Here is a 13,242-nt window from a genome sequence, read left to right as displayed (position 1 = left end):
TTCGTACCGATACAGTTATACCACTACAGTACCGGTATAGTTGCTAGTGTGGACAGGTGTTGCGGTACGGAAGTAGTTTCGTATCGGTACAAAATCCAGGGATGTGATTTGGGGCTGGTGAAATTATCTGAAAATTTTAGGCGGGGGTCTGGGGGCCGCAGGCCCCCCTGAAGCTCCTGGGTTTTTCTGACTTAAAAATTGTACTAAAATGGCAAGCAAAATACACAAGAAAAAACTTGTCATGATTAACAAATTCAAGCCAATTTAATGGTCAACATGCAACTCTGACACACACGCTCACTCTCTCACACACACACACACTCCCTCACTCACCCCCCCCCAATAGAACCAGCGCGAGCAGGGCCCGCTAGCCTTGGGACGTAATTCGCTCCGAGGCGAGCCGTGGTGCTCCGCTTAGGTTTCGTTTCTATCCCGACTTTGGACGTTCGTAGCTCGGGCAGGGGAGCTCCCAGTATCCCCAAACTTGACAGCCAGAGACCTCTGCCCTCTCCCCAAAGAACGAAATCGCTGAACAAATGTCTCACAGTCTTATGTCCAACGTCTGTAGCAACCTCTTTCTCCAACCATTCCCAGCGGAACTTGTTTTTCACTATTCTGTCGATTTCTTTAACTCGATTTGCATCTTTACGCTCGATCACGGAGGCTGCCATCTTTCAACTCTTTGTTTGAAGCGAGCTTACGTACAGCTAACAAGTGCGTTCATTGGTTGTTACAGAACGATGGGCCAATCACGTACCTCGTTTCATCTCAATGACGTAATTGCGTAAATGACGTAATTACGTCAATGAGATGAAACGAGGTACGTGATTGGCCCATCGCTCTGTAACAACCAATGAACGCGCTCGCTTTAAACAAAGAGTTGAAAGATGGCAGCCTCCGTGATCGAGGCATAAAGATGCAAATCCGAGGCTGCCATCTTTCAAACAAAGTCGGAACGAATAGGATACGAATGTGGATTTGAGGGAAAAATCGGAAACTTTTTTTTTTTCAAGTTTTGAGGTGAAAAAAGCGGAATTCCGCGAATTCGGGGAAAAATCACATCCCTGAAAATCCCTAGTGTGGACAGGGTATAAGGCTGCTTCTTCTTCTTAGAACAGGTGGCGTGTTATTGCACCATGGCAACAAACAATACATTGAAAGCTGCTAGCATTTGTCAAAGAAATTGCAAGGAATCAGATTAGCTACGAACAATCAAGGTGAACTGCTCCGTATCCTATTCCGCACCCAGCAGTTCACACTCACCCTCCTCATCGATTTAATTCTGAGTTAAACCCACAGTACACTTTGAAAATAAATTTTCAAACTTCGCCTCTTTACACGTTGCCGTTTTCCGAAAGTCCAAAATGTTAAATAAATAAACAAATAAAAGCAAACGAGCTCCAAACGAAGAATTGCTGCTCCTGATGACCAGCTCTGGCTATTAAACCACCAAATCGTTTTCATACTCAAACCATTTAATGGTCCCTTGCGCCTTCTTAACGCGGGCGGGGTCATCGTGGAAGAGACGACGCTCAAAGGATAGAACGGTTTCATTAGACACTAATGATAATCGGTCAGAATAACTTGTATTGATTATCCAACATTCGTAAGATCACAGTAAAGCCGTCTTCAAGCTTTCACCAAAGCAAATTCCTCATATGAAAACGTACTTGGCAATAAACTTGATTTGGATTCTTCAAGAAATGGCATGTCTTTTTTTTTTTTTAAACTTACCTGACTTATGACAAAGCTTACAGACTCTCTAAAGAAAAGAGAAATCATTTCCTGTTTTCACCTACCGCTGCTCTTCGAGACCTTCTACTCACTTCTGCTACAAAACAAGCCTATATTACTGATCCACAGCACGGTTCGCTATTTATACTGGAAATAAACAGTTTTACTAGAACTGATTGTACATAAAAGGTGCTCAAAGCTCATACATTATATAATCTATTTGACCCAATTGCCCTACCTCTTATAGAGTCTCATCCAAAATGCTGCAGTGCATGTGACTGCCCAAGCGTTCTTACAGATCAGTGCAAACTTGCAGACGTCTTCAGGCCGGATGTAGGCAGCAAGAACATACCATATGTCAATGGGGTACTCTTCTCCATCTGCACCTTCGCCATTTTCTACAACATACACCACAGACACCAAATTGAGACAGGCATCATTTAAAAAACACACACACACACACACAAACACTGCAGCTCTCTCTGCAAGTCTATTTCCTTAGCAGACTAGCGAATCCTCAATTAGTTTTACAAAGACTGTTATGGCCCCAGTGATTCATTTTTGAAAAGGCTGCATGGGCACTAAACAGTATTTTTAGGCATCATTTATTTGCTGCCCTATGTAGTTGTCAATATCAGGACACAAGCTTTCTAATGGCAGCATTCCACCAATCAGGCTTGTACTGTAGTACTCAAGTCCAGGACTTGGACTCGATTCCGACTTGTGCCTTAATTTTAAAGCATATACGCAGAACTATGGCCTCACTTCCGTTTATAAATGCCTTGAGACCTCAAGAATGGCACAGGAATAGTTTTAAGCGTTAATAAATCTAATATAGCAATTTTTTTAGTCTGGCTAACGCGACTTCAAAGCTCTCCGAGCTATTGGTCTGGCCAAGATATTCAGCCCAACCGTTTCCCAGAGCCCGTGGTTGACCCGCCTCCCTGAAATGCCTCAGTTTGCTACTGGTCGAAGCCAGAAAAGGCTGTGACGAAGCTTAAACCAATCACATCACTCTTTCCTCTGACGTATGTGACGCGACGATAGGATTCTCGCTGAGCCCCATTGATTTGGCTACCAGCGGGGCTAACTGGTAGATTAAACTCTTACCGAAGCCGGTCGGGAGCAAGGCGAAAACGGCCTTCCTTTCAATAAATACCTCCAGGGCTGCTCTTTGCTCCGTTTTCAATGAGAACTTCCCGTTGAATGCTTTCAATACAGCATGATTCTGTAAACAATCTATGGCTTCCGGTCGCAGTTCTACTACGTCAGTGCCTTGAACACGCCTCTACCCAGGGCCGTTGGAGATGCTCAAAGTTGATTGGCTCCCGATTTTTCTGGAGCTTGGAAGAGCTGGAGATAGCTTGCCTGGCCAGACTAAGCTCGCAACAGGCCCTCGTGTTGCGTCACGCTTAGGATGAGCGGGCCCAGGCTACAATTTTTTAGCCATCCGAGTGAATGACCTTGAAGTCCGTAACGTCACAGCAGGAAGCCTATCGGTCTCATCGCCATTTCCGTTATACTAAAACACAGAGCTGACTGCAACTCCGATCCCCCATTTTGAGCTAATTTATCGCCATGCCACGTAGATGTGTTGCTGGCCGGTACAGCAACATGACAGAAGGTGGATTTACATTGCATTCATGGCCCAAGAATGTTCAAACTGCAAAGATTTGGACACGTTTTGAGAGAAATTCACGGATTGGGCGCCTATGAAGTGGTCTCTCCTCTGCGCTGCACGTTTTACTGAAAACTTGTACGAAACCTCTGATCTGTTGAGGAGCGTTGGCTATAAGCCTGTATTGAAAGAGGGCGCAGTACCAACAAATCAAGAAAAACAAAACATGAAAAGTATTTTTTTTTTTTCAAGGGAGCTCAGTTGCACCAGTCCTCCCGGAGTGAGCTGAGGGTTGTTGCTAAAACCCAGGACGGAACATATCGCTCGGGCAGTGACCTCCCTGCAGTTGTTGCTAAAACCGGTGACATCCCGTTCCGTCCCGGGTTTTAGTAATTGCCTGAGCCAAGCAGTAATGGCGGAATACACAGTATGGAGAGAAAGAGTGGAGCAGCCATCTTTATTTCTAAACTGAAAAAGTCAGATTGTTTCAAAAACAATTGGCCACAAGGTCAGCCTTCAAGAAGCAAGAACAAGGACAGGTAAGCGCAGACTCTCATTTGGATATTAAAAAAACCCACACACAACAACACCCCCCCCCCCCCCCCCCCACGTTTACCTGCATTTAGATTAATACATGTAACCTGTATTGTGTGTTTAAGTTATCGGTATAAGATTATTTAATTTGCTTCAGAATGTGATTGTCTCAGTTCATCTGATTATTTAATTAGCCTTTTACGTTATCAGTGAAAATGCATGCATGTACATGTATGTTGCATAAGTTATAACACCTACCCTGTTTTAATAAGAGTCAACCCACAATCACTGAAGTCAAATCAGTCTTAGCTGAACAAGTTGGTAACGGTATTTCTTACTTTCACCATAAATTTTTATTTATATGACTTTGGTCGATAGCTGTAAAAGGCCTCGGCCTTAAAACCGGTTACCGCTGTGACGTCACGCACTCAGGCACGGCTGGCTCAGCGGGGCAGCTCAAACGCCAACTTTGCGGTCGATTTTAACTCTCAAAAATATATATATTTTTTTATTCTCACTTATGCAGCATACAAGAGTCAAGGGTGGAGATATGATCCACTCAAATTTATTTAAAAATAAAAGGTTCTGTGTATCTGCTTTAAGGACTTGTGACTCGACTCGTGCATTAACTGCATTCGGACTCAAATTGGAGACAAGGACTTGGATTTTTTCTTTATTTTTGAAACATAATTTGGCATAAGATATTTACATCTACATTAATTTTTATACTAATTTCATGCAAGAGAACGAGACTTGCTCATGTGTCACGTTCAGGAACAAACTAACGTTAATGGCGCTAAAAATGCCTGGAGAGAAACCCCAGGATTGCCCGCTTTGCTTATAAAGACTTCTCGTGCAGTGGGGGGGAAAGAAGAAGAAAAAAAAAAAAAAACACACACACACACAACACCACCGCACTGCTGTGTGTTCCATATGTAGAAGAACTATCGAGGAGACGACGGGGACGACCTCGAACTTCAAATCATTTGGCAAGACTCCACCCAGAGAAGGAAGTGACACGCTATGTTCATTGCCCTGTTGATAGTGAGGCTTACTGAGCGATGAACTAGCTTTTTATCTGTAGCTTATTAACTAAAATGGGGCAGTCAAGCAGGACGATTACTAAAACCTGAGACGGGACATTTCACTCACGGTCAGATCCGTCCCATCACAGACGGGAATAATTGTTACGGACATACAGTGGTGCTTGAAAGTTTGTGAACCCTTTAGAATGTTCTATATTTCTGCATAAATATGACCTAAAACATAATCAGATTTTCACACAAGTCTTAAAAGTAGATAAAGAGAACCCAGTTAAACAAATGAGACAAAAATATTATACTTGGTCATTTATTTATTGAGAAAAAATGATCCAATATTACATATCTGTGAGTGGCAAAAGTATATGAACCTTTGCTTTCAGTATCTGGTGTGACCCCCTTGTGCAGCAATAACTGCAACTAAACGTTTCTGCTAACTGTTGATCAGTCCTGCACACCGGCTTGGAGGAATTTTAGCCCATTCCTCCGTACAGAACAGCTTCAACTCTGGGATGTTGGTGGGTTTCCTCACATGAACTGCTCGCTTGAGGTCTGTCCACAACATCTTGATTGGATTAAGGTCAGGACTTTGACTTGGCCATTCCAAAACATTATTCTTCTTTAACCATTCTTTGGTAGAACGACTTGTGTGCTTAGGGTCGTTGTCTTGCTGCATGACCCACCTTCTCTTGAGATTCAGTTCATGGACAGATGTCCTGACATTTTCCTTTAGAATTCACTGATATAATTCAGAATTCATTGTTCCGTCAATGATGGCAAGCCGTCCTGACCCAGATGCAGCAAAACAGGCCCAAACCATGATACTACCACCACCATGTTTCACAGATGGGATAAGGTTCTTATGCTGGAATGTAGTGTTCTCCTTTCTCCAAACATAATGCTTCTCATTTAAACCAAAAAGTTCTATTTTGGTCTCATCCATCCACAACACATTTTTCCAATAGCCTTCTGGCTTGCCCACGTGATCTTTAGCAAACTGCAGATGAGCAGCAATGTTCTTTATGGAGAGCAGTGGCTTTCTCCTTGCAACCCTGCCATGCACACCATTGTAGTTCAGTGTTCTCCTGATGGTGGACTCATGAACATTAGCCAATGTGAGAGAGGCCTTCAGTTGCTTAGAAATTACCCTGGGGTCCTTTGTGACCTCGTCGAGTATTACACGCCTTGCTCTTGGAGTGATCTTTGTCAGTCGACCACTCCTGGGGAGGATAACAACAACCTTGAATTTCCTCCATTTGTACACAATCTGTCTGACCGTGGATTGGTGGAGTCCAAACTCTTTAGAGATGGTTTTGTAACCTTTTCCAGCCTGATGAGCATCAACAACACTTTTTCTGAGGTCCTCAGAAATCTCCTTTGTTCGTGCCATGATACACTTCCACAAACGTGTGTTGTGAAGATCAGACTTTGATAGATCCCTGTTCTTTAAATAAAACAGGGTGCCCAGTCTCACCTGATTGTCATCCCATTGATTGAAAACACCTGACTCTAATTTCACCTTCAAATTAACTGCTAATCCTAGAGGTTCACATACTTTCGCCACTCACAGATATGTAATATTGGATCATTTTCCTCAATAAATAAATGACCGAGTATAATATTTTTGTCTCATTTGTTTAACTGGGTTCTCTTTATCTACTTTTAAGACTTGTGTGAAGATCTGATGTTTTCAGTCATATTTATGCAGAAATATAGAAAATTCTAAAGAGTTCACAAACTTTCAAGCACCACTGTAGAACTCTTGTCATGATCTTACCTTAGCTGTCCTGTCACGGTATAGTTTGGATAACATACTCTAGTTAGTTAAGAATAATCTGAAGAAAGAAAAGGGAAGAAATAAATAAACAAGTGTATGTGTAATATTTATTTCTTCTTTGGTCTTCTATGTTTGCTCTGACATTTGCTATATTTTAAATTCTTTGCTTTTGTTTATTTCATCCTGGGTTTTATGCCCCAGTCCTTCACATGATACCACTGTTTACATTTACTACAATTGAAATACAATTCGCTATCCTCCGGCATACGGACAATAAGGTAGGGTCCCATATTGCGGGGAGGTCACTGCCTGAGCGATAATGTGTCATGTCCTGTTCCATGTCGCAGGTTTTAGCAACAACCGTCGAGCAGTAACGTTAGTCCAACACAGTAGCAGAGACGGTTTCGCATAAAGGCAGCAACAGCCACCATCAAATGGTGCGATTGGAGTCTTGTTCTTCGACTTGACTCGGACTCCACTTGAAATTTTCTTTAATGACTCGGACTTGAGGTTTAGTGACTCGACTACAACACTGCCACGAATCATTCTGTTTACTCTCCAAAACATGACTACTGACCATTCACTTTCCTTCCTGCACTACAGGCCATGTTTACATTTAGTACAACTGAAATACAACTCACTATCCTCCGGCATACGGACAATAAGGTAGGGTCCCTTATTGCGGGAAGGTCACTGCCCGGGCAACACCAATGTGCAAATGTTGTTCTTGGATTACAGTTCGGCATTCAACACAATCGTTCCCCAGCAGCTAATACAAAAACTCAGACATTTGGGACCCAACACCTCTCTTTGGGTGCTGGACTTTCTTACAGGGAGGCCGCAGAACGTACAGGTCAGCAGTAGCACCTCCAGGACCATCATGCTGAGCACAGGGGCACCACAAGGGTGTATGCTTAGCCCGCTGCTCTTCACCCTGCTGACCCATGACTGTGTCCCAATCTACAGCACCAACCACATCAAGTTTGAGGATGACAACTGTGGTGGGTCTCATCACTAACAACAATGAAGCCAACTACAGGAATGAGGTGAGCCAACTGGTCCAGTGGAGTAAAGACAACAATCTCTTCCTGAACGTGGAGAAGACCAAAGAGATTGTAGTCAACTTCAAGGGAGGTCACTCACAACATCCTGCTCTGACCATTGATGGTGCTGCAGTGGAGAGGGTGAGCAGCACCAAATTCCTAGGGGTGCACATCGCTGAGGACATCTCCTGGTCCAACAACACCACATCACTGGCCAAGAAGGCTCAAACTCGCCTCTACTTCCTCCGCAAACTGAGGAGTGCACGAGTCCCACCCCCCCATCATGTGCTCATTCTACAGGGGCACCATTGAGAGTGTCCTCACTGGCTGCATCACTGTGTGGTACGGAGGCTGCAGTGCCTCCTGTCAGAAGCCTCTGCAAGGCATGGTGAACACGGCCAGCAAGATCATCGGTACCCCTCAGGCCTCCCTTACGGACATCTATCACTCCCGTCTGACCCGCAGAGCCATCAGCATCGCTGGTGACACCTCCCACCCTTCACACTCACTCTTCAGCCTCCTGCCCTCAGGGAAAAGGTACCGGAGCTTCCGGGCCTGCTCCACAAGACTGCTAAACAGCTTCATCCACCAGGCTGTCAGGATGCTGAACTCTGTCCACTACCTACCCCCTACCCCTGGTCTGCAACACATTCATTCACACAAGAAAACTACCTCATCCATTTGCACATCACACCACAAACATTAGCATTCCTGCTGTATCTGCTGCTATTGCCCATTTGCACTACTGTCATATACACCCCATAAGCTGCTCTTCCAGCACCTTCTCCGTTACTGTACTGTATTGCACTACTGCTATTTTGTACATTGATTTTAGAGTGTATTTTTATCTATTTTTTTTTTCGCGGTCCAAATCCTGCGCTCTGATTGGCTGGCGAGCGGGTCTGTATCCTAGGGTACGGACCTCTGGCGACTTATTCGTTCACAACAACAAACATAGTAGCATTTTTTGGTCAACGTTTATCTTTTTTTTAAAAATAAGATTTATAAGGTTATCAAAAATCTTATAAATTTTTGCCCGCATTTCTCAGGAGAATAGCATTAATTTTACATCACGGATAGCGATAACGACAGTGTTCACAGCGAAAGCGAGTTTTACTACCCTGAGGAAGAAGAAATAAAAGAAAACATTTCAGGAGAAAAGTTAAAACCTGTAATTTCCTAACGCCGAGCAAAAACATGGCCGAATCCTGAATGACTCCTATTTGTATAAATAGGGGACTACATAGGCGGCAAAATGTAGCTTATTCCCTGCCATGGAAGTGCACTTGTATACCGAGGAGGAAGCAATTTGCATTACAGCCGTGAATGAGGATTCAAAATACCGGCTCACCTCGGCTCGGTTTTCCCTTTCGGGCGCTCTCGTTTTCTGTCAGAATTTGGTAAAGAAAAAAAAATATATATATACATTTTATTTACCAGCTTAAGGTCGGTCCGTATGGTGAAATACCGTGACCTCGGCCTCGATCAGTACTTTCAAGACCTTGGTCACGGTATTTCACGATACGGACCTCCCAGCTGCTAAATAACATACATATATTGTTTTTCTTAATTATATATACTTTGTTTGTTTGGTGTGTGTGTAATAGTTATGTTTTTTTACAAGTAAGGTGAGAGAGAAACGGCATTTCGATTCTCCAATATGGCCTGGATATATAGTGAATTGACAAAGAATCTTTGAATGTTTATGTTGTGCAAGTCATGGCTAGCAGCTAGGGCTGTGCGATGCCCCCTTAATTGGCATCGACGATGTTTACAGTGCAAACATCGTGATGGATGATCATATCGGGGGGGGGGGATTTTAATACCACATTATTAAATATATTATTATTAAAAGTATTAGATACTCATCCGAGGCTTTGGCACGTAAAGAAAAAAAAGCACTAGGTGATGTGGAATATTTGGCCTTGATAACGGATATGTGGTCCAGCTGCAACATGATGCCCTATATGTCAGCTACCGTACATTATGTGGACCGAGAGTGGGCAATGCAGTCCAAATGCCTGCAGATGAGTTTCATGCCAGAGACACATTCAGCGGACAATTTAGAAGACGCATTGCGCGAGACACTTGCCGAATGGAAAATAGAGGAGAAAAAGATCGCCTGTATAACAACGGGGCGAATATTGTCACAGCCATCAGGCAATTGAAATGGCCGTGGTTAAGTTGTTTTGGGCACAATTTGAACCTGGCCATAACCAACTCGCTTGCGCAACAGAGTGCCAGGACAGACCGAGCGTTTGGAGTTTGCCGAGCAGTCAACACTGCGTTTGCGCACAGCTGGCTTCGGAGAAATGAGCTGCGCAAAGCGCAGGTGGAAACGAACCTCCCCGAGCACTCACTGATCACGGCAAGATATTAATCTGCTCTAACAATGAAAGACTAGTATTCAAACTATGAGAAGAAACTACACTTAAGCTATTACTCATTGTTTATTTACACCATATCAATTGAAGATGCGTTTCGGCCTTTAGTGCGCACTTGAACGCGCTAATTTTTCCAATTTATTAGTGTTTGAATTATTGCACCAGCTTTTAAAATCATGATTTAAATATTGGTTTTTTTTTTTACTGTCTTTACATTTGTCAGAATCACCTTCATTCTTCCATTTGGTTTGACATTATGGCTTAGAGTGGACCATTCTGTGTCTGAAAGTAGGCCTATTTACCAGATTAAAAAGTTATTTGACTTCTGCCGAAGTCTGCGCTTCACTGCCGTTTGGGGTGCAATATTTCCCGACTGAAGTCGTTAATAGTGGCTATTTGTTGGAACAACATGACAAATTTTACATTAAAAGTATAGTGTAGGCTAAAAAATGAAGTCAAAATTTATTATTAGTAGCATACTGTATTTGTTATGTTCACTAGCACGTCCCTGCACCGTGAACAAGCGGTAATAGGATATTACTTTATAATGATTTATATAATTATGTATTTATATATAATTATATGTTATATAGTATATTTATTAAACAAAACTAACTAACTAAACTAGCAAAAAACTAACTTTTTAGGTTAAATAGGCCCAGATGATACCATATATGCATGATTATGACAGAAGGGGGCGTGGTATCACGATGGTGGCTCTCCATCGTGATGGATGACCACCATCGTCGATGGACGATGGCATCGTCTATGGACGATGGCATCGTCTATCGGCACAGCCCTACTAGCAGCAAAAGCATTGTTACCTTTGTGTCTCTTGTTCTTCTTCTTACGTGACCCTCTGCTTTCTCCGTCACCTTCTTCAGAGTCCAGCTCTTCACTGCCATCATTCACATCTTTAACCTCATCAGCTGATGACAGAACTTCCTGTACAGGACCTTGCGAAGCCTCCAACCCACACAGCAGCTTTACTGAAGCAAAAATGTCAACCAATATATCTTTTTTTTTTTTTTAAAGTTAATTCCATAAAATGTAACACTTAACACATTTTTACCCTTTGGATTCTTATTAGACAGCTTGGACGAAGAGTCGATTCATGACTCGACTCACTAAAAAGAATCAAATCAATTTGCACTTCACTGAACTGTTCCAGAGATCACAGAGCTGTTTTGCACTGAGATTCAGCCTCCTTTACTGTCTTATGGCTTACCCTTTTTTTCAAACGCATTAGCGACAGCTTTTTTTAGTCTTCCCGACTTGACAATGGCAGGATCAGCGTTGGCATAGTCAGCCACCGTTACTGCAAAGTGACATAACAACACAAACCGGAAGTGACATTCACATAACATTTTGTTAGCCTAACCAGCTACATTCAAAATTAAACATCACGTAAAAGAGGTCAAAATGTTTCCTAAATACACTAATTACACAGGATTCACTGAGGGAAACCTGAGGAGTTTATTTTATCCGCGTCTGTAAGACAGCTTTGCGTGTAAATAGCCAGAGAGCTAACACTGACTGCTAGCTAGCAGAATACCTGACTCCGAGCAAACATCGTCGGCTCGAAATTTCAGCCGTTTTCTGTTCCCTTTCTTGGGCATGGCGACGACGCGAGTCTGTGACTTTCTACCGTGACTGTCTGCCCTGCCATGTTTCCAGCAGAGGTAACGAAAAACGGAGAAAAATGAAAGAGAAATTGAAATAAGCTCCTCCGGGATCTTCAGCCATCATGGAACTAACCTTTCCGCTCACGTACTTTCACGCGAGAGTTCGGAGTTCTCGCGCGACAACGATTGGCTCGCGCGCTACGTCCGAGCTCAAACAACCAATCAGCGACGGCTCTTCAGAACCAAAGTCTGGATGCATTCTCGATTACGTCATCTCAAGATATATCTTTCACAGGACACTGGATTAAAGGAGTGGCTAATAATAATAATAATAATAATAATAATAGAACGAAACATAAACCACGACTTCCTGAATAGCCAAAGTAATAGGCAAGGCAAGGCAAGTTTATTTATATAGCACATTTCATACACAATGGCAGTTCAATGTGCTTTACAGAAGTAAAAACAAAAACAGTAAACAATAGAGAAATAAAATTACATAAAATAATTTTATTTTTATTCTAAAACAATTAATTAAAAGAATTAAAAGAAAATAAGAATTAAACAATAGTAAAAATAAAATAATAAAATGAAGTAGTAGTTCAAATAGGATGAGAAGAGAAAAAAACCCCCCAGCAGAATAGAATAAAGAATAAAATAGGATAAAGTTAAAGTAAATTTAAAACATGCAGAGAAGTAAAGATTATAAAGAATGTAAAGAAGACAATATTAATTATTTAACAGAAAGCATCTGAAAACAGCTTGGTCTTTAACCTAGATTTGAAGCTGCCAACAGCAGGAGCATTTTTAATGTCCTCTGGGAGTTGGTTCCATAGCTGTACTGCATAGTAGCTAAAAGCTGCTTCACCACACTTTGTTTTAACAACTGGTTTTAATAGTAAATTTTTCTGTTTTGATCTGGTAGATCTGATTGGGTTAGGCCGCTGCAACATATCAGAGAGGTAATTGGGCCCTGTACCATTTAGAGATTTGTACACCAGCAGCAATACTTTCAAGTCAATTCTGTAGCTTACTGGAAGCCAGTGAAGGGACCTTAGAATTGGAGTAATGTGCTCTGTTCTTTTTGTTCGTGTGAGAACCCTAGCCGCTGCATTTTGAACCAGCTGAAGTCGTTTGACGGTCTTTTTTGGCAAGCCTGTGAAAAGGCCATTGCAGTAATCAACCCTACTAGAGATAAAGGCATGTATTAGTTTTTCCAGATGAATATAATTCCAAATGCATGCATTTTTTTAAAACCTTTTGAAACTTCTCATCTCATCTCATTAGCTCTAGCCGCTTTATCCTTCTACAGGGTCGCAGGCAAGCTGGAGCCTATCCCAGCTGACTACGGGCGAAAGGCGGGGTACACCCTGGACAAGTCGCCAGGTCATCACAGGGCTGACACATAGACACAGACAACCATTCACACTCACGGTCAATTTAGAGTCACCAGTTAACCTAACCTGCATGTCTTTGGACTGTGGGGG

General features: G+C 42.5%; 1 protein-coding gene across 1 annotated transcript in view; it reads right to left on the bottom strand.

Moving 5' to 3' along the window:
* Window positions 1-11,901, bottom strand: part of tmem183a (transmembrane protein 183A) — a 30,148-nt gene extending 18,247 nt beyond the window's left edge. Inside the window, exons 1-4 of the mRNA XM_060910536.1 lie at window positions 11,686-11,901; window positions 11,359-11,448; window positions 10,955-11,119; window positions 1,973-2,132 (exon numbers count right to left, since the gene is read on the bottom strand). Coding sequence (XP_060766519.1) covers window positions 1,973-2,132; window positions 10,955-11,119; window positions 11,359-11,448; window positions 11,686-11,749 — 479 coding nt within the window. The 5' untranslated portion in view covers window positions 11,750-11,901. The remainder of the gene's footprint in view (window positions 1-1,972; window positions 2,133-10,954; window positions 11,120-11,358; window positions 11,449-11,685) is intronic.
* Between the last annotated feature and the right edge of the window lie 1,341 nt (window positions 11,902-13,242).

This window comes from Neoarius graeffei, chromosome 26 (genome assembly GCF_027579695.1).
Source record: "Neoarius graeffei isolate fNeoGra1 chromosome 26, fNeoGra1.pri, whole genome shotgun sequence".
NCBI classification, from domain to species: Eukaryota; Metazoa; Chordata; class Actinopteri; order Siluriformes; family Ariidae; genus Neoarius; species Neoarius graeffei.
Note: the sequence above shows the minus strand (reverse complement) of the source record. Positions and strands in the feature narration are given on the sequence as shown.